Consider the following 19,927-nt stretch of genomic DNA (forward strand, 5'->3'; position numbering starts at 1 on the left):
ATGCTTTTGGGGCCTTCCAACATAAAAAACTAAGGGGCACACTGATGTGCCTTTGGATGAGGAGGGCCAAAGTGAGAAGGGATTAGATTAAAAGTACATCAAACTATAAACTATGCCTAAGGATATGTTTCTTAAACCAGCACGAGCACAAATAATGTTCCAAGTTGAGGAAGAGGGGAAGAACCCATTAGAGGATTCTTTCTCAATTACACTATCTCTTGAACCCAGAGACCTACAATGAATCTTATGGAAGCCATTCCAAGAATCAATCAAGATGGAGAAGGAAGTAGGCCCAAGGTGCCAAACGCCATTCCTAAGAGTGGAGGAGATCACAAGCATATCACTTCCTGCGTCGTACTTGACTATCCCCATATTTCTGAGCAAGGAACATTAGGGTCACATATCAAAATTTTAGTCACATTTGATTTGCAACATGGCAAAAATTTCACACTATGATGTGGGGGTTTGGGTTTTTTCATTTTTTACCATAACAGCTTCACTTACAATGCCAACAAATGGAAATTTGTACCCCTTAATTAAATAGACCTTCAACACGATGGATAACTTTTAAAGTTTTTTCAAGTTAATACTAGTATAGTATGCATACTATTTTATTTTATTTTATTTTTTGAGGTTTTGAAGATAGCTGAAACTATTGATCAACTCCCCCAAACCAAGACAACGGAGAGAAGATTTAGTTACCATTAAAACTAAAACCAAAAAAAAAAATTTACTTTTTCAATCTAAAAATACTAGAAGTAATAAGAATAAAAAGAAGAAAAGGGGAGGGAAGAGAACATGTATTGTAACGATTGTTAGTTGGAATTAACCCGATTTTAAATTAATTAGGGGAAGAACTTGGAGTATATAAAAGGATCGAGTTTTCCTTCACCTATACATGGTGAAGAAATTCTCTCTTCACTCATGCAATGGGGTTTGTCCATCGCTTGGATGAAACTCTTGAAACAATGAAAAAGGTTATTAAGGACCTCAATAATGATAGAAGTAATGATGAGATCATAGTAGTGGGCAAAGAGAAACCATGGGCCAACTTTGTTGAACGATGTGAAGTATGTGCTCCATAACCATTCGGATAGTAATGCAGCTATGAACTAGTAAATGTTAAATTTGACATATTTCTCAGTCTTATTACTCACCATTATTTAGCTGTAAAACCTAAAAAATGAATGGAAGTAACCCAAAAGATTCAAGAAACCTAAGTGCAACTCATGCAATAACAGGACCAAGGATCCAACGTAGTAGGAGATATGTGTATGCATCAGGACACATTTTATTTCAATACATCAAATATGCTCCCTGAGGCGAAGTCTCTTGCCAACTCAGCTACCCCTTGGGTTGACAAAAGAAAACTATGATAGAAGAAACAAAGCAAAATCTTAAGGCAAAGTAGAAGAACAAGAAACTTCACCCCGATCATCTTTCTAACATTGTCGCTAACATATGATTGCAAACCCTTTCCATCCATCTTGGAGCATATGGATTTCAATTTATGTCCTAGTGGCCTAAAATAGGACATGAAGGCTTTACTCCTGTGGTCTTGCTAACGGAAGAACATCTAACACCCCAGGACATCACTGAAGGTGGTCAGAGAAAGGCCGAACCCTCTAAGCGATTTTCACCACTGCCTGAGCTAAGTTTCTCTTTCTATTCAATGGTCAGTTCCATCTCATTATCCTTCATCAGTTGGTAAGTGATATACCATATAATAACGTCACCAATAAGTGTAGGACACGTAACATTCAACCACAGACTAGAAGGCTCTTCACAATTCCAGGAACTTAACTACAAGGGTAAATAAAATACTTCACCCTATATATACCCTATAAGAGGGGAAAGGAGGTCAGTCTCTCACTCTCTCTCCACTACTCTAATAAATTATATGTTGTCTAAAATTGATTTAGGCATCGGAGTGTCTTCGTCGGAGCACCCCTCTGGCCCCCTTTTTTGTAGGTTTCTCTCCCGAAGCCGACAATCAGATTTCTGCATCAACAGTAAGGATATTATTCTCCAGATAAGCATCAGGAAAGGACTCTTCGGGCACCTGCACACATTCATGAATAAGACAAGGCTTTCAATTATGGGCTAGCTCCAACATAGAAAGAGCACTCTTAAACCTCTATAAAAGTAAATAGATTTCAAGGGAAGGGATCCGAGCTTCTATTCTTCTCTTTCTTCTTTGTTCATCTGCCATGAACCTTCATTTGTTGTTCCATATACTGACTTAAGCATCAGAGAGTTCTCCTAAGAGCCAGTCTCTAGTCCTCTCTTTATGTTCATTCTTCCTTCTTTGCATCTAGATCATTGGCTGAGGACAGACATAAATCCACTTGCAACAGATTGGCACCCACCATGGGGACGCGAGTGGCTTGCCTCCAAATGCTAAGTTGGTTACTATAGGTCGATGACCCAGCTTATAATCCTGATATTCACACCATAGTAGTGTCGAGCAGGGTGATTTGCAGCAGAGCTTAAGCATTGAGCATGAACTATGAAACAAGATTTTGGATGATAAGTTGTCAATCTACTTTTTATGCCTCACACCTACCTATTCTGGTTAGACATTCATCATTCACGGATGTAAAAAAAGGGCAATTTCCAATCATATATATATATATATATATATAAGTTCTAGGCTCTAGGATTCTATATCTGTATATTCAAAGTTCTCTGAACAGTCCTCCCGAGAAGAAAAGGTTTTCCAAACAGAATCTTGTTCCAAAACAAATAACAATAGCTGGAACAGGAAACAGTCCAAATAGCGGGGACCATACGGATTATAATGCTAAGCATACCGCAGGATACTGTTTCATGTCATATGCCAACCAAGCACTGCATAAATTAATCACTTCCACACTAAGCTGAAATGGTAGCAATGGTTAAACAATTACTCAGTTTTAACTCTCATTGCTATGTTGGTAGTTGAACTGAATCTCCAAACTCATTGTTTCCAATGCAAAGTCCAATTTAACTACATCACCAAAACTCTACATGGTTCATAAAATCAACAACTGGGAAATGAAGGTACAATCAAGGTATTGAAGCTACAAGAGGTCAACTTCTTATCAAGACCCTAGTCATATAGAAATGAAAAGATACAAAATCCTGGCACAGGTTTTAAGACGTGAATCACTTGATCTTGCTACCAAAAAAAAAAAGAATCACTTCATCCTGGTCCTATATTGCATTTTCACTTACATTATGATTTCTGGCTTCACAAAATGTGATTTTATCTCCTTGTGTGGGAGAACCACTACGCCGTTCAGGTACATTGTGTCACTGACATGGACATCCTCCCCAAGAACCGCCATATTGCTGACCAGAACTGACTCTCCGATGGTTGAATACCATCCAATGATGCTGCCAGACACATGAGCAGAGTTTTTCACTCTGACCCCCTTCATCAGTGTGCAGGATGATAGCCGCACTCCGGATTCTATCACACAATCAGGGCCAACAACTACATCAGGTCCAATAATGCAGCCTTCTCCAACTTTGGCACTGCTGTCAATGAGAACATTTCCAATGATATTGGGTCCTCTAGAGAAGTCTTGGGGTGAATTCCTTCTTTCATGATCCAAGTACAATCTCAAGCCCTTAAGATAATCCTTGGGCTGTCCAATATCCATCCAGAACCCTGTTAAGACCATGGCAAAGAGCTGTCCTTCATTTGCAATGGTGGGGAAGACTTCTCGTTCTATTGATGTAGGCCTGGGCTGAATTCTGTCAAGAAGACAGGTGTTCAGGAGGTAGATTCCAGCATTTATCTTGTTACCAACAAAGATCTTTGGTTTCTCCACAAAATTCCTGACCCTCCCTGTTTCCTCATCAAGAACGACGACGCCATATTTTGAAGGTTCATCCACCTATCAACAGTAAGTAGTTTTGATTGTTTTATACTGCTTCTCTTAGTCTTTCTATCTTTTTGGTGTTGGGGAAGGAATCACTTTTATCACATTTAATCAATAGTTTTCCAGGAAGTAAATTTTGGAAAAGGCAAGGAATCAAACAAAGAGCTAGTGAGATTCACCTTAGTAACCAAAATTGATGCTTCTCCACCATGAGATTTGTGGAATTCAATCATCTCTTTGAATGGATACCTGCAGGTAACGTCACTGTTGAGGACGAAGAATGTCTCATCAGACTCAGACAGCTTTTCTCTCACAAGGGCCAGTGGCCCTGCTGTACCCAGAGGCTCTGTCTCCTGTGAGCAAGTGATCTTGATCCCAACCTTCATCTCAAATTCCTCTAGCACACTCCGCATGACCTATGATAACCTAACAGATATGAATTTAATAAGCATAATGTGAGCTATGGTTTAGCGGTTGCTGCAGCATCCATACCTGTGGTTGGTAATTGATGGCCAAGATAACTTCAGTAACTCCCACATCTTTAAGGGCCTCAATCTAATCAATGGATTCAACGACAGTTAAAGCATTGTTTTCCTAGGATTAAATAGCTAAAATAATTTTCCAATAACAGCAAGAGGGGGAGCTTGACTAATCAAATTGGCATCTGCATCAAAAATTTTCTAAGGGAATACTAATTGTAGAAAGATTCAAAGCTAACCTGATGCAAAATAATTGGCTTATTTGCAAACTCAACCAGTGGTTTTGGCTTAGTGAGTGTCAAGGGCCTTAAGCGGGTACCAAATCCACCAACAAGGATAACTGCTTTCATTGTGATTTCCTTCCTTTCTGCTAATGGTGATAGCATTTAGAACAACTCCTCCAAGAAAAATCAGATCCAGAAAAAGAAAATTTGCTTTACCTGTTGTAATGAGGTGGTCCAGAGTTCTTCTAGATTGACCGAGTCCCAAAGCTCAAAAAAAAAAAGGATCCTCAGCATTGAAGGCGACGAACATAGCACTAGATTTTCTCAACCTGAAATAGGTTGGAGCAATTCCATGCAACTTGACTTGCTGCACATTCAGATCGATGCCCTTCTAAGAGGATTACCTTGCAGGAAAAAATGATATATCTTTAACTTTTAATTGGTCAACAATACTTTTGTTTTTCTTGGATTGGCAACACAAAGCATTCGACAGTTCAATGATTCATTTTAGACTTCAGATAACTTCACTGAGTTAGAAGTAGCAATTGGTAATTACTTCAGAAGGATAATGAGAAATGAAATCTCAAAACAGTGTATGGGATGAACAGATTTAGTGATTTTTGGACCCACGAACCCTCCCAACATTATTACAAGAATAAATTTGCAGAATGTATCAGGTCATCCATTTTGACTTCTAAATTCTGAGTCCACATAATGAGGCAAAATGGAAATCCAATTTTCCAGAACAGATAATTGATCCAGACAAATTGAACTCCCAACGCTTTTTGACCAAAACAAAACAGAAACCACATCTTATTCTTTGGTTAATATGAACTAAGCACAATGACAGTTGCTAACAGTTGAATCAATTGATCTAATTATTTCTAAAGAAAAAAAAAAAATGAAAAACAATGGAGAACATTTCATCAAAAAAAAATGGCAACACAAGACCTAAACCTAAGTCCTCTTTGATTTGATTCAGGAAGACTCCATTCGGATTCTTAAGCACACAGCTAGCAGAAGGGTTTTAACATAAGAGAGATGTGAGTACCATCAGAAGGTAAAAAATGGGCATCAGAGACGACCAATAGGTTAATAAACCAAGCTCACCAGATCCAAAAGTTAGGAAATTTATCATCAAGATGACAAGATGATCAGTGCAGTCTCTGCAATCATGCAAAGGTCATAATCAAGTTTGCAGATTTTACCATCCCTTAACCAAACTCATTATTTTGTTCCCTAACACTCCCCTTCTTTAAACAAAACCCATTCATTCCAAACTCCACTTAGGTAGAAATGAAGATAACAAAATAACCTAAAAAAGACTGAATCATCCATAGCTTAAACCCTAAGCAGAACAATAATGAACAGGGCTGACCCCTCTATCAGATCATTTAGGACCTACTTTGTTGAAAAAAGAAAGATGCTTCTCTCTCAAGTCTCAACTAAGTTCACAATTTCACATACGAAGTCTTTTGATTCTATTCAAGTGCTCCAACAATAACAGAGATGGATAATTCTCAGATACCAACATATAAAAGGAAAATAAAAGCCTCTAAGAAATTTACCAAACACATACAAAGACAGAGTGAGAGAGAAAGAGAGAGGGTGTTGGGGATTCAATACCTCGTATTGAAATTCCTGAAAGAAATGAAGAAGGATCGCTCTGTTACTGGTAAGTGATAACAGGACCGACCTGCACAGCCGCAAAACAGAGACTGGGAGAGAAGGAATAAAGAAACGAAGCTCGTAGAGGGAACGCAACGAAGCTAAGGGATTATTTCCCGCCGAATCTTTCACGTTCCATTTCCACCATTGTGGGTCTTCAATAGTTCAATTCTACTGAGTGTACACGATGCCACCTTCCGGCTAAAAACAACTGACCACTTGCTCGAACCGGTTTGGGGTTGTCAAGGTTATTCCAAGCGGGTTCATGTTCGGCCTGGATTACGATTTTTATGTTGGGAAAAGGTTGGACACTCCTAGGGGCGCGTCAATTGGTTCGATTTTGGTTATTTAGTTTGTTTTTTATTTGGTTAAAGATACAAGATGTAGAAATCAAAACCGAATCAACAGATAATAGGAACGCATTTAGAAACCAAAATCGAATCAACTTGGTTTGGTTTCATTTTGGTTTTTATTTGGTTTTATATTGGTTTGTTATTCGGTTTTACTTCGATTTCATATCAAAGTTAGGTCATTTTTTAGATGTTTGGACCAACTATTTACATCTTCACAAAAAAAAAAAAAAAACTCTCTCTCTCTCTCTCTCTCTCTCTCTCTCTCTCTCTCTCTCTCTCTCTCTCTCTCTCTCTCTCTCTCCTTTGAAACAACCCTTGCCTTTCTTGTATGATGCCCCTGTGCGCCCCCATTGTTGCCACACGCTAGCTTATTGTAAGCGGGTGGTGCGTCTATTCTTTTCCCTTAAATTATATATGGGTAAGAAAACGTTATCCGTTTGCGTACAACCATTGGGAGGCCATGCAGAAGCATCTTTAGCATATGGGTGAGGAGAACAGTGTAGTCTTTTAAAACCAGCTTGTGTTTAGGTGTGTAGGCACACGCAAATGTGTAGCTTTCTTCTTCCCATAAGAAGAGGGAGAGAGAACACTAATTTGTTGCGTTGGCCTTGCACTAGCACAAGGTCCAATGGGAGCGCACACCAAGACATTCAACAACGAGGGGCGTGGTGGTCAGTTCCAACTCTGTTTTTTTCACCCCTCTATTGAGCAAGGCAATTGGTCTTCCCCAATCCCATTTAGGCTCATTCAATCTATTAATATAGTTCAATTGAACTAGAAAAGAGTTAGGGAATATGGAAGATATACTACCCAAAGACGTGTTGTGATTGCCTAATTAACCGTGTATTATTTCATTGTTTATGATATATTTAGCCTCTATTGTTGTACTAAGTTACTATAATACCGAGTAAATGCCTTAATACATGTGTGAAAATTGTCTGTAGCCATTACACAACATCGGGTGGGTAGGAGCTTCTTGGGGCACGTGCCCAGATGCTCTCAACCGTCTGATGCTTACTGCACCTCACTGTTCACTGCAAAGGATGTGGACTCCTAATACATCTTCCCTTGCCTTTTAATTGAGCATGATCAATTCATCACTAAGCCCATAGGCCATAGCCCAACACATTCAAGGCTAGGTCCCATTCACGATAAATGGTCACAAGAGCCGTGATTAGACCAATATAGGATAAGGCCATAAGGGAGAGGGTTCCCAAAAAGGCAGTATGACCCCTACACTAGTGCAAGAGTCAACGGGATCACTAGAAGAAGCATAAATAGGGGTGGGTGAGATTTCTACCTTTTATGAGGGATGGGGCAATCATTTCATCCTCCATTGTGTCTAGGCATAGGCATAGGTGTCAACTGCCTTTCAGGTTTTTTTTTTCCCTTAGGTAAATATTAAGTGATAGAATCTTTGCAAGCAAACCTTCTAGTTACCAATTCACCCATGAATCATGACAAGACAAAATAGGACCAAAGGAAGACCAGTCACTAAACTGACCAGTCTTGGTTGCCTAAACCTTCCTGGACTGTAACCTGGCCTGAACCTAGGGTGGAGGACAAATGGAGTTAACAAACAAGGGAAAGTGTCGTTTTATGATTGTCCTTGCGGGCAATCTGGCTACGTGGTGGTGATAACATGCCAGTTTCGGTGACGTGGCTGAAAGTGATGACGTTGCAGAGTTCAGTGTCACCGATGAGTTAATAGAGCCACATGGTATGCATGGAGTTGATTGATACATCCATGGTAGATGGAATGGGTTTTCAGGTCAAAATTGGCAAAATTGGTCTATTTACGCTCAGGTCATTTTTGACAATGAAAATGAATTATTTGGAAGATGATTTCTTCATGAAAAACTTATATTGTAATTTATCAAGTCCAATGCTTTTGATTTTGTTGCGTTTCGATACCTTATGAAGAAGTTATGGCTTCCGAGATCAAAAGATGAGTTTTGTGACAGTCGAGGGCAGTTTTGGCATTGAAGATAAATTTTTTGGAAGAAACTTTCTCCATGTATCGATACGAAAAAATCCAATATTTCTAATGATTTTGATTTCATCGCATTTCGATTTCGTATGAGGAAATTGCGATATTGGGAAGGTTCAGGGGCATTATGGTTACTTTTCATGGCTGAGTCCGATGATTGGGTCTTCTGAAAAGTTGTAGTGCATCGAATTATGGTTACAAAACTTTTTGTTTCGGCTTAATCGGAGTTCATATGAGTAATTTATGAAGGTTTCCACGAGATCAATCCAAAAATCTGATCTAATATGCTCGAATAGCTTTCGTAGAGTGCAAGGTTTTTTTGAAATTTCTTTTGAAATTTTAGGGGGCTGATTGCAATTTGTAAAGGCTAAAGAGGCTGATTTGCATTTTAAAATGAAGAATGGATTCGGTGTAGCACGCGTGCATAGAAGTTCATATGGAAATTGAAATCCTTGAGATATCAGGAGATCAGATCTGTAAGAATCTAATTTGATGACTGGTATTAGTTTCACTTTTGAAAAGCAAGGAGATAAGGCTCCTTAAAAGGTGCTGCCACAATAGATGATATTTAGACAACCAAAAGATGGCTGACATGCCTGCATCAGCATGAGTCAGCAGGTCTAATCAATGTTTTAAAGATTCTCATCCTATGGTGTTGATTTATTGACCGTTTGATAAATCTAATAGCTTATATTAAAAAACTCACGTGATCTAAGATCTATGGCCAGATCTGTGCCGTTGTTGCACGTGCCGCCAATGAATGCCATGCTCAAGCTCTGAAGATTTTATTTTAAGGCTTCTGGTTAGGCCAACTTCAAAGTGTCATAACTTTCTAACCCTAAGTCCAAATGAATCCATCCAAGTTGCACCTTTCTCATTTTTTTCAACCTCTACACATTGGCAGCAAGAAAAAAAAGGGTTTTGAAAGTTGTAAGGCTACGAATTTTGAGAGAGAAACTTTCCCTTCCATTAATGGCCATTAAGTAATTTTCTAAGCTTCAAGTGAGTGATGTATGCTCCATTGAAGACTGATTTTGTGTATTGGTGAGCTCTATTAATGAAGTATTGACTCCAAGCTAAGAGAAAAAGAAAAGAGAAGAGAAGAAAACTTGAGGGTGTTGTGTTAAAGCTTTAAAGAACAAGAAGATAAGGGAAAGAGAGGAGACAAAGGAGAGCTTGTCAATGGAGGTTCCAATGGTTAGTGCAAGTTTCCAGTCATCCCAGGCAACCAGGTTGTGAGATTCCCTAACCTTGGATTTATATTATATGCATGTATGATAATATGTATGTATACTAGGATTAGTTGTGGATGAACTGTATACATGCTAGGTTAGTTGTGGGTAAACTGTAAGCATGTTAGGTTACTTGTGGATGAACTATAAGTATGCTAGCTAGTTGTGGATGTATATGCTAGGTAGGGCTTAATTGTAGGGCATTGATATAAGCACTAATTTATTGTATTCTTATATTGAGTACTTAGTGGGTGTTCCTATGTAGTGGGTGTTACAGATTGTATCAACACTGCCAGTGTCATCTCAGCTTTGACTCTAGAAAATTGAGTGTGGGTGCTCCCGACTGTGGGTGTAGTCAAAAGTAGTCTATTGAGTAGGTACGAAACTTTTATAGGTACTATTATGAGGATGTAGGAAAATTATCGAACCGTGTAAAAACCTTGTATTGTGGGTGCTTGTTGTTTATATTTTACATTAAAGTGCGTGGAATATGAAATGGGTGTGCATACTTAGAAATGTCTATGAGAGGCTGAGTGTACATACGACTGTGTGTGAAAGGGATAGATGTATCATGGTTTACTTGCTCATATAATAAACAAGTTTTTGGGGATCGAATTTTTACTCACTGATTCACCCCTCCTCTCAGTGACTGTCAGGTTACAATAGAAATGAGTAAATTTTAGGATAAATTGGGTGAATTGACTAAAGCCTTAGTTCTAGCCTAATTTCTACCAATAAAAAAAAAAAAAAAACTTAGCCAAATTTTCGGGTTTCTTTTAAAAATCCTAAGCCTTAACCCATGTGACGATTCCAAACCATGGGCACAGTCAAATTCCATGGATCCCTCGACTAGATAACCTATATTTTGAATTTTACCCACAATCATGTATTGAATTCTAAAACTCAAATTCAATCAAATGCTCTCTCATGTATAACGTCTTGTAATTCTTCTATATCATTCCTATATGGTCAAACATTTATTTGGTGACTTAATGAACCTCAAGTGACTTAAAATTGATGAATAAGTTGGAGACATAGGGATCTACCTGTCAAGATTTTTTTGCTCTATCCAACATATTACAGGGTAGGGTTGAAATAGCCATTTTCCTGATTATGTTTGGATGTCAAGATAAGAAAAGAAGAAACATAGTAAGATAAAAATTATGATACAATAATTGATTTATGTGTATTTATCTCTCCTTAAATTCGAATTTTCTTATGATTTTTTTTTCTTTTCTATTATTAATGGAATCCAAAAAGAGAAGAAATTCAGCTGTAGGGATTTAGGAAAATGAGAGAAGAGAAGAGAATCAACTTGAAGTAGGGTTTAAAAAACCTGGAATCAAAGCAGTGAATGATCAGCAAATTCGTAATGAAATCAGCTGACTCCAATCCCAATTTCTACCATCTTAATCGCTGCTGCTTGAATCGTAATCAGAATGCCAATGCCTTAACAAATTCCCAACTCCATGGCAATTTCAGTTTCACCCATATATTACTAAGAACCATTTAAATTGGATCGATTCAGGCAGATTTGTTTCCATACCAATTCCACCGCTGATTAGGAGTTTTAAAACCCTTGTCTTAGAAATGGGTGTGCATACTTGGAAGTGCCTATTAGAGGCTGAGTATGCAGACGACTGTGTGTGAAAGGGACAGGTGTATCAGGGTTTACTTGCTAAGATATTAAACAAGTTTTTGGGAATCAAAATTTTACTCAGTGATTCACCCCCCCTCTCAGTGACTGTCGGGTTACAATAGAAAGGAGTAACTTTAGGATAAATTGGGTGAATTGACTAAAGCCTTATTTCTAGCCTAATTTCTACCCCAAAAAAAATACTTAGCCTAATTTTTGAGTTTCTTTTAAAAGTCCTAAGCCTTAACCAAAGCGACGATTCCAAACCATGGACACAGTCAAATTCCATGGATCCCTCGATTAGATAACCTATATTTTAAATTTTATCCACAATCATGTGTTGAATTCTAAAACTCAAATTCAATCAAATACTCTCTTATGTATAACATCTTGTAATTCTCCTATATCATTCCTATATGGTCAAACATTTGTTTTGGGACCTGATGAACCTCAAGTGACTTAAAATTGATGAATAAATTGGAGACATAGGGATCTACCTGTCAAGATTTTTTTGCTCTATCCAACATATTACAGGGTAGGGTTGAAATAGCCTTTTTCCTGATTATGTTTGGATGTCAAGATAAGAAAAGAAGAAACATAGTAAGATAAAAATTATGATACAATAATTGATTTATGTGTATTTATCTCTCGTTAAATTCGAATTTTCTTATGATTTTTTTTCTTTTCTTTTATTAGTGGAATCCAAAAAGAGAAGAAATTCAGCAGTAGGAATTTAGGAAAAAGAGACAAGAGAAGAGAATCAACTTGAAGTAGGGTTTAAAAAACCAGGAATCAAAGCAGTGAATGACAAGCAGATTCGTAATGAAATCAACTGACCCCAATCCCAATTTCTATCGATCTTAATCGCTGCTGCTTGAATCGTAATCAGAATGCCAATTCCTTAACCAATTCCCAACTCCATGGCAATTTCAGTTTCACCCTTATATTACTACGATCCGTTTAAATTTGATCGATTCGGGCAGATTTGTTTCCATACCAATTCCACCGCCGATTAGGAGTTTAAAACCCTTGTCTTAGAAATAGGGTGCATACTTGGAAGTGCCTATGAGAGGCTGAGTGTGCATACGACTGTGTGTGAAAGGGATAGGTGTATCAGGGTTTACTTGCTCAGATATTAAACAAGTTTTTTGGGATCGAAACTTTACTCACTGATTCACCCCCCCTCTCAATGACTGTCGGGTTACAATAGAAAGGAGTAAATTTTAGGATAAATTCGGTGAATTGACTAAAGCCTTAGTTCTAGCCTAATTTCTACCAAAAAAAAAACTTAGCCTAATTTTTGGGTTTCTTTTAAAAGTCCTAAGCCTTAACCCAAGCGACGATTCCAAACCATGGGCACAGTCAAATTCCGTGGATCCCTCGACTAGATAACCTATATTTTGAATTTTATCCACAATCATGTGTTGAATTCTAAAACACAAATTCAACGAAATACTCTCTCATGTATAACGCCTTGTAATTCTCCTATGTCATTCCTATATGGTCAAACATTTATTTTTCGACCTGATGAACCTCAAGTGACTTCAAATTGATGAATAAGTTGGAGACATAGGGATCTACCTGTCAAGAGTTTTTTGCTCTATCCAACATATTACAGGGTAGGGTTGAAATAGCCTTTTTCCTAATTATGTTTGGATGTCAAGATAAGAAAAGAAGAAACATAGTAAGATAAAAATTATGATACAATAATTGATTTATGTGTATTTATCTCTCCTTAAATTCGAATTTTCTTATGATTTTTTTTTTCTTTTCTATTATTAATGGAATCCAAAAAGAGAAGAAATTCAGCTGTAGGGATTTTGGAAAATGAGAGAAGAGAAGAGAATCAACTTGAAGTAGGGTTTAAAAAACCTGGCATCAAAGCAGTGAATGATCAGCAAATTCGTAATGAAATCAGCTGACTCCAATCCCAATTTCTACCGATCTTAATCGTTGTTGCTTGAATCGTAATCAGAATGCCAATGCCTTAATCAATTCCCAACTCCATGGCAATTTCAGTTTCACCCATATATTACTAAGAACCATTTAAATTGGATCGATTCGGGCAGATTTGTTTCCACACCAATTCCACCGCCGATTAGGAGTTTTAAAACCCTTGTCTTAGAAATGGGTGTGCATACTTGGAAGTGCCTATGAGAGGCTGAGTATGCAGACGACTGTGTGTGAAAGGGACAGGTGTATCAGGGTTTACTTGCTAAGATATTAAACAAGTCTTTGGGAATCAAAATTTTACTAAGTGATTCAGCCCCCCTCTCAGTGACTGTCGGGTTACAATAGAAAGGAGTAATTTTAGGATAAATTGGGTGAATTGACTAAAGCCTTATTTCTAGCCTAATTTCTACCCAAAAAAAAATACTTAGCCTAATTTTTGAGTTTCTTTTAAAAGTCCTAAGCCTTAACCCAAGCGACGATTCCAAACCATGGGCACAGTCAAATTCCATGGATCCCTCGACTAGATAACCTATATTTTGAATTTTATCCACAATCATGTATTGAATTCTAAAACTCAAATTCAATCAAATAATCTCTCATGTATAACGTCTTGTAATTCTCCTATATCATTCCTATATGGTCAAACATTTGTTTTGGGACCTGATGAACCTCAAGTGACTTAAAATTGATGAATAAATTAGAGACATAGGGATCTACCTGTCAAGATTTTTTTGCTCTATCCAACATATTACAGGGTAGGGTTGAAATAGCCTTTTTCCTGATTGTGTTTGGATGTCAAGATAAGAAAAGAAGAAACATAGTAAGATCAAAATTATGATACAATAATTGATTTATGTGTATTTATCTCTCGTTAAATTCGAATTTTCTTATGATTTTTTTTTTCTTTTCTTTTATTAATGGAATACAAAAAGAGAAGAAATTCAGCTGTAGGGATTTAGGAAAATGAGACAAGAGATGAGAATAAACTTGAAGTAGGGTTTAAAAAACCGGGAATCAAAGCAGTGAATGATCAACTGATTCGTAATGAAATCAACTGACTCAAATCCCAATTTCTAACGATCTTAATCGCTGCTGCTTGAATCGTAATCAGAATGCCAATTCCTTAACCAATTCCCAATTCCATGGCAATTCAATTTCACCCTTATATTACTACGAACCGTTTAAATTGGATCGATTCGGGCAGATTTGTTTCCATACCAATTCCACCGCCGATTAGGAGTTTTAAAACCCTTGTTTTAGAAATGAGGTGCATACTTAGAAGTGCCCATGAGAGGCTGAGTGTGCATACGACTGTGTGTGAAAGGGATAGGTGTATCAGGGTTTACTTGCTCAGATATTGAACAAGTTTTGGGGATCGAAATTTTACTCACTGATTCACCCCCCCTCTCAGTGACTGTCGGGTTACAATAGAAAGGAGTAAATTTTAGGATAAATTGGGTGAATTGACTAAAGCCTTAGTTCTAGCCTAATTTCTACCAAAAAAAAGAAAAACTTAGCCTAATTTTCGGGTTTCTTTTAAAAGTCCTAAGCCTTAATCCAAGCGACGATTCCAAACCATGGGCACAGTCAAATTCCATGGATCCCTCGACTAGATAACCTATATTTTGAATTTTGTCCACAATCATGTGTTGAATTCTAAAACTCAAATTCAATCAAATACTTTCTCATGTATAACGTCTTATAATTCTCCTATGTCATTCCTATATGGTCAAACATTTATTTTTTGACCTGATGAACCTCAAGTGACTTAAAATTGATGAATAAATTGGAGACATAGGGATCTACCTGTCAAGATTTTTTTGCTCTGTCCGACATATTACAGGGTAGGGTTGAAATAGCCTTTTTCCTAATTATGTTTGGATGTCAAGATAAGAAAGAAAGAAACATAGTAAGATAAAAATTATGATACAATAATTGATTTATGTGTATTTATCTCTCGTTAAATTCGGATTTTCTTATGATTTTTTTTCTTTTCTTTTATTAATGGAATACAAAAAGAGAAGAAATTCAGCTGTCGGGATTTAGGAAAATGAGACAAGAGATGAGAATCAACTTGAAGTAGGGTTTAAAAAACCGGGAATCAAAGCAGTGAATGATCAGCTGATTAGTAATGAAATCAACTGACTCCAATCCCAATTTCTACCGATCTTAATCGCTGCTGCTTGAATCGTAATCAGAATGCCAATTCCTTAACCAATTCCCAACTCCATGGCAATTTCAGTTTCACCCTTATATTACTACGAACCGTTTAAATTGGATCGATTCGGGCAGATTTGTTTCCATACCAATTCCACCGCCGATTAGGAGTTTTAAAACCCTTGTCTTAGAAATGGGGTGCATACTTGGAAGTGCCTATGAGAGGCTGAGTATGCATACGACTGTGTGTGAAAGGGATATGTGTATCAGGGTTTACTTGCTCAGATATTAAACAAGTTTTTGGGGATCGAAATTTTACTCACTGATTCACCCCCCCTCTTAGTGACTGTCAGGTTACAATAGAAAGGAGTAAATTTTAAGATAAATTGGGTGAATTGACTAAAGCCTTAGTTCTTGCCTAATTTCTACCAAAAAAAAAGAAAAACTTAGCCTAATTTTCGGGTTTCTTTTAAAAGTCCTAAGCCTTAACCCAAGCGACGATTCCAAACCATGGGCACAGTCAAATTCCATGGATCCCTCGACTAGATAACCTATATTTTGAATTTTATCCACAATCATGTGTTGAATTCTAAAACTCAAATTCAACCAAATACTCTCTCATGTATAATGTCTTGTAATTCTCCTATGTCATTCCTATATGGTCAAACATTTATTTTTTGACCTGATGAACCTCAAGTGACTTAAAATTGATGAATAAATTGGAGAAAAAGGGATCTACCTGTCAAGATTTTTTTGCTCTATCCAACATATTACAGGGTAGGGTTGAAATAGCCTTTTTCCTAATTATGTTTGGATGTCAAGATAAGAAAAGAAGAAACATAGTAAGATAAAAATTATGATACAATAATTGATTTATGTGTATTTATCTCTCCTTAAATTCGAATTTTCTTATGATTTTTTTTTTCTTTTCTTTTATTAATGGAATCCAAAAAGAGAAGAAATTCAGCTGTAGGGATTTAGGAAAATGAGAGAAGAGAAGAGAATCAACTTGAAGTTGGGTTTAAAAAACCGGGAATCAAAGCAGTGAATGATCAGCAGATTCGTAATGAAATCAGCTGACTCCAATCCCAAGTTCTACCGATCTTAATCGTTGCTGTTTGAATCGTAATCAGAATGCCAATTCATTAACCAATTCCCAACTGCATGGCAATTTCGGTTTCACCCTTATATTAGTAAGAACCGTTTAAATTGGATCAATTCGGGCAGATTTGTTTCCATACCAATTCCACCGCCGATTAGGAGTTTTAAAACCCTTGTCTTAGAATTGGGTGTGCATACTTGGAAGTGCCTATGAGAGGCTGAGTGTGCATACGACTGTGTGTGAAAGGGATAGGTGTATTAGGGTTTACTTACTCAGCTATTAAACAAGTTTTTGGGGATCGAAATTTTACTCACTGATTCACCCCCCTCTCAGTGACTGTCGGGTTACAATAGAAAGGAGTAAATTTTAAGATAAATTGGGTGAATTGACTAAAGCCTTAGTTCTAGCCTAATTTCTACCAAAAAAAAAAACCTTAGCCTAATTTTCGTGTTTTTTTTTAAAAGTCCTAAGCCTTAACCCAAGCGACGATTCCAAACCATGGGCACAGTCAAATTCCATGGATCCCTCGACTAGATAACCTATATTTTGAATTTTATCCACAATCATGTGTTGAATTCTAAAACTCAAATTCAACCAAATACTCTCTCATGTATAATGTCTTGTAATTCTCCTATGTCATTCCTATATGGTCAAACATTTATTTTGTGACTTGATGAACCTCAAGTGACTTAAAATTGATGAATAAGTTGGAGACATAGGGATCTACCTGTCAAGATTTTTTTGCTCTATCCAACATAGTACAGGGTAGGGTTGAAATAGCCTTTTTCCTAATTATGTTTGGATGTCAAGATAAGAAAAGAAGAAACATAGTAAGATAAAAATTATGATACAATAATTGATTTATGTGTATTTATCTCTCCTTAAATTCAAATTTTCCTATGATTTTTTTTTTCTTTTCTTTTATTAATGGAATCCAAAAAGAGAAGAAATTCAGCTGTAGGGATTTAGGAAAATGAGAGAAGAGAAGAGAATCAACTTAAAGTAGGGTTTAAAAACCCGAGAATCAAAGCAGTGAATGATCAGCAGATTCGTAATGAAATCAGCTGACTCCAATCCCAATTTCTACCGATCTTAATCGCTGCTGCTTGAATCATAATCAGAATGCCAATTCCTTAACCAATTTCCAACTCCATGGCAATTTCAGTTTCACCCTTATATTACTAAAAACCGTTTAAATTGGATCGATTTGGGCAGATTTGTTTTCATACCAATTCCACCGCCGATTAGGAGTTTTAAAACCCTTGTCTTAGAAATGGGTGTGCATACTTGAAAGTGTCTATGAGAGGCTGAGTGTGCATGCGACTGTGTGTGAAAGGGATTGGTGTATCAGGGTTTATTTCCTCAGATATTAAACAAGTTTTTGGGGATCGAAATTTTACTCACTGATTCACCCCCCCTCTCAGTGACTGTCGGGTTACAATAGAAAAGAGAAAATTTTAGGATAAATTGGGTGAACTGACTAAAGCCTTAGTTCTAGCCTAATTTCTACCAAAAAAAAAACTTAGCCTAATTTTTGGGTTTCTTTTAAAAGTCCTAAGCCTTAACCCAAGCGACGATTCCAAACCATGGGCACAGTCAAATTCCATGGATCCCTCGACTAGATAACCTATATTTTGAATTTTATCCACAATCATGTGTTGAATTCTAAAACTCAAATTCAATCAAATACTCTCTCATGTATAACGTCTTGTAATTCTCCTATATCATTCCTATTTGGTCAAACATTTATTTTGTGACTTGATGAACCTCAAGTGACTTAAAATTGATGAATAAGTTGGAGACATAGGGATCTACCCGTCAAGATTTTTTTGCTCTATCCAACATATTACAGGGTAGGGTTGAAATAGCCTTTTTCCTGATTGTGTTTGGATGTCAAGATAAGAAAAGAAGAAACATAGTAAGATAAAAATTATGATACAATAATTGATTTATGTGTATTTATCTCTCCTTAAATTCGAATTTTCTTATGATTTTTTTTCTTTTCTTTTATTAGTGGAATCCAAAAAAAGAAGAAATTCAGCTGTAGGGATTTAGGAAAATGAGAGAAGAGAAGAGAATCAACTTGAAGTAGGGCTTAACAAACGGGAATCAAAGCAGTGAATGATCAGCAGATTCGTAATGAAATCAGCTAACTCCAATCCCAATTTCTACCGATCTTAATCGCTGCTGCTTGAATCGTAATCAGAATGCCAATTCCTTAACCAAATTCCCAACTCCATGGCAATTTCAATTTCACCCTTATATATTACTAAGAACCGTTTAAATTGGATCAATTCGGGCAGATTTGTTTCCATACCAATTCCACCACCGATTAGGAGTTTTAAAACCCTTGTCTTAGAAGTCTCAGGAAACTCCCATTTTATTGATTTGGTGTAGACATCTCATTTTGTCACCTTAGATTTATACAGCTTAATAATGAATGGATGACCTACGACAGAGTATGGTGCCTACCTTTTTTGGAGGATCAGAGATCATTTTGAACCCGTAGATAGTGTTTTACATCATCTCAAAATGTCTGAAGAAAATTATTAAGAAAATTACCAAAGTTCCCATAGGAGCATTTATGATCAAAAGCTAGTCAAACAACTTTGAAATTAGACCAAATTTCAGGATTAGGTATATGCTTTATCCTATTATTTGAAAATTGTTGACAAATAACAGATGGCTTTTGCTTTTAAAAATGATTCCGACACATTTTTGGCCAAATTAATTTATAAATTCTGCACCATTAATGGTATTAGAAATAATTTTTTTCCATAGCTCACAATCATGAAATCTGACATTGGGATTAGAAAATATAAATTTTTAAGTTTTATAGCAGAAAATAATAATAATAATAATAATAATATAACCTAGAGGGAGCGGTGATTGGCTTACTTGAACAAAATCCGGCTTCGGCATGTTTACTTCTTCCTACGTTGTTTGGTTTAAAGGTTACATTCCTCGCCACAACTTTATTGTCAGGAGACTGGTCACCCAATTTGATCTTCCAACACAATCTATACTACAATAAAAACACCTCTTTTCTACCTCCTCTTGTAGTTTCAATTGGAATCTCTCCATGGGCATTTACCACCTCTGCTGTGCTTGCCCCTTTTCTTCTTAGATTTAGGATCAACATGTTGGCCAGCTAGAAGATGTACGCTTGATTTTGAAAGGGAGGGGTGATGGGTAGTGAGGAATTTTACTAGAAATTCTTGCCCCAACTCAATAGGCAAATAGCCCTTTTTTTTTTTTTTTTTT

At 36.8% G+C, this 19,927-nt stretch overlaps 2 protein-coding genes across 5 annotated transcripts in view; one reads left to right on the top strand and one right to left on the bottom strand.

The window, feature by feature from the left end:
• LOC122061533 (phospholipase D zeta 1-like) overlaps positions 1-19,927 on the top strand; it is an 80,013-nt gene that overhangs the window by 37,397 nt on the left and 22,689 nt on the right. The window lies entirely within an intron of this gene.
• LOC122061534 (mannose-1-phosphate guanylyltransferase 1-like) lies at positions 2,895-6,447 on the bottom strand. Of its 4 annotated transcripts, none has more exons than XM_042624825.1 (6): positions 6,199-6,447; positions 4,789-4,976; positions 4,588-4,715; positions 4,362-4,424; positions 4,049-4,285; positions 2,895-3,884 (listed from the first exon to the last, which is right to left on the bottom strand). In XM_042624825.1, exons 3-6 carry the CDS (start codon positions 4,696-4,698, stop codon positions 3,213-3,215), a joined length of 1,083 nt encoding a protein of 360 aa, XP_042480759.1. In that variant the 5' UTR covers positions 4,699-4,715; positions 4,789-4,976; positions 6,199-6,447; the 3' UTR covers positions 2,895-3,212. The 4 variants fall into 4 exon arrangements, with proteins under 4 accessions (XP_042480759.1, XP_042480760.1, XP_042480761.1 ...); XM_042624826.1 differs by lacking the exon at positions 6,199-6,447 and adding an exon at positions 5,683-5,830; XM_042624827.1 differs by lacking the exon at positions 6,199-6,447 and adding an exon at positions 5,530-5,638.

Source organism: Macadamia integrifolia, chromosome 14 (assembly GCF_013358625.1).
Source record: "Macadamia integrifolia cultivar HAES 741 chromosome 14, SCU_Mint_v3, whole genome shotgun sequence".
Taxonomy (NCBI): domain Eukaryota; kingdom Viridiplantae; phylum Streptophyta; class Magnoliopsida; order Proteales; family Proteaceae; genus Macadamia; species Macadamia integrifolia.

Coding starts and splice junctions, on each gene's coding strand:
- LOC122061534 (XM_042624825.1), bottom strand. CDS start 4,698: ATGAAAGCAGTTATCCTTGTTGGTGGATTTGGTACCCGCTTAAGGCCC. Junction 4,425..4,587: donor AGCCAATTATTTTGCATCAG/GTTAGCTTTGAA, acceptor TCCATTGATTAG/ATTGAGGCCCTTAAAGATGT. Junction 3,885..4,048: donor CATCAATTTTGGTTACTAAG/GTGAATCTCACT, acceptor TACTGTTGATAG/GTGGATGAACCTTCAAAATA.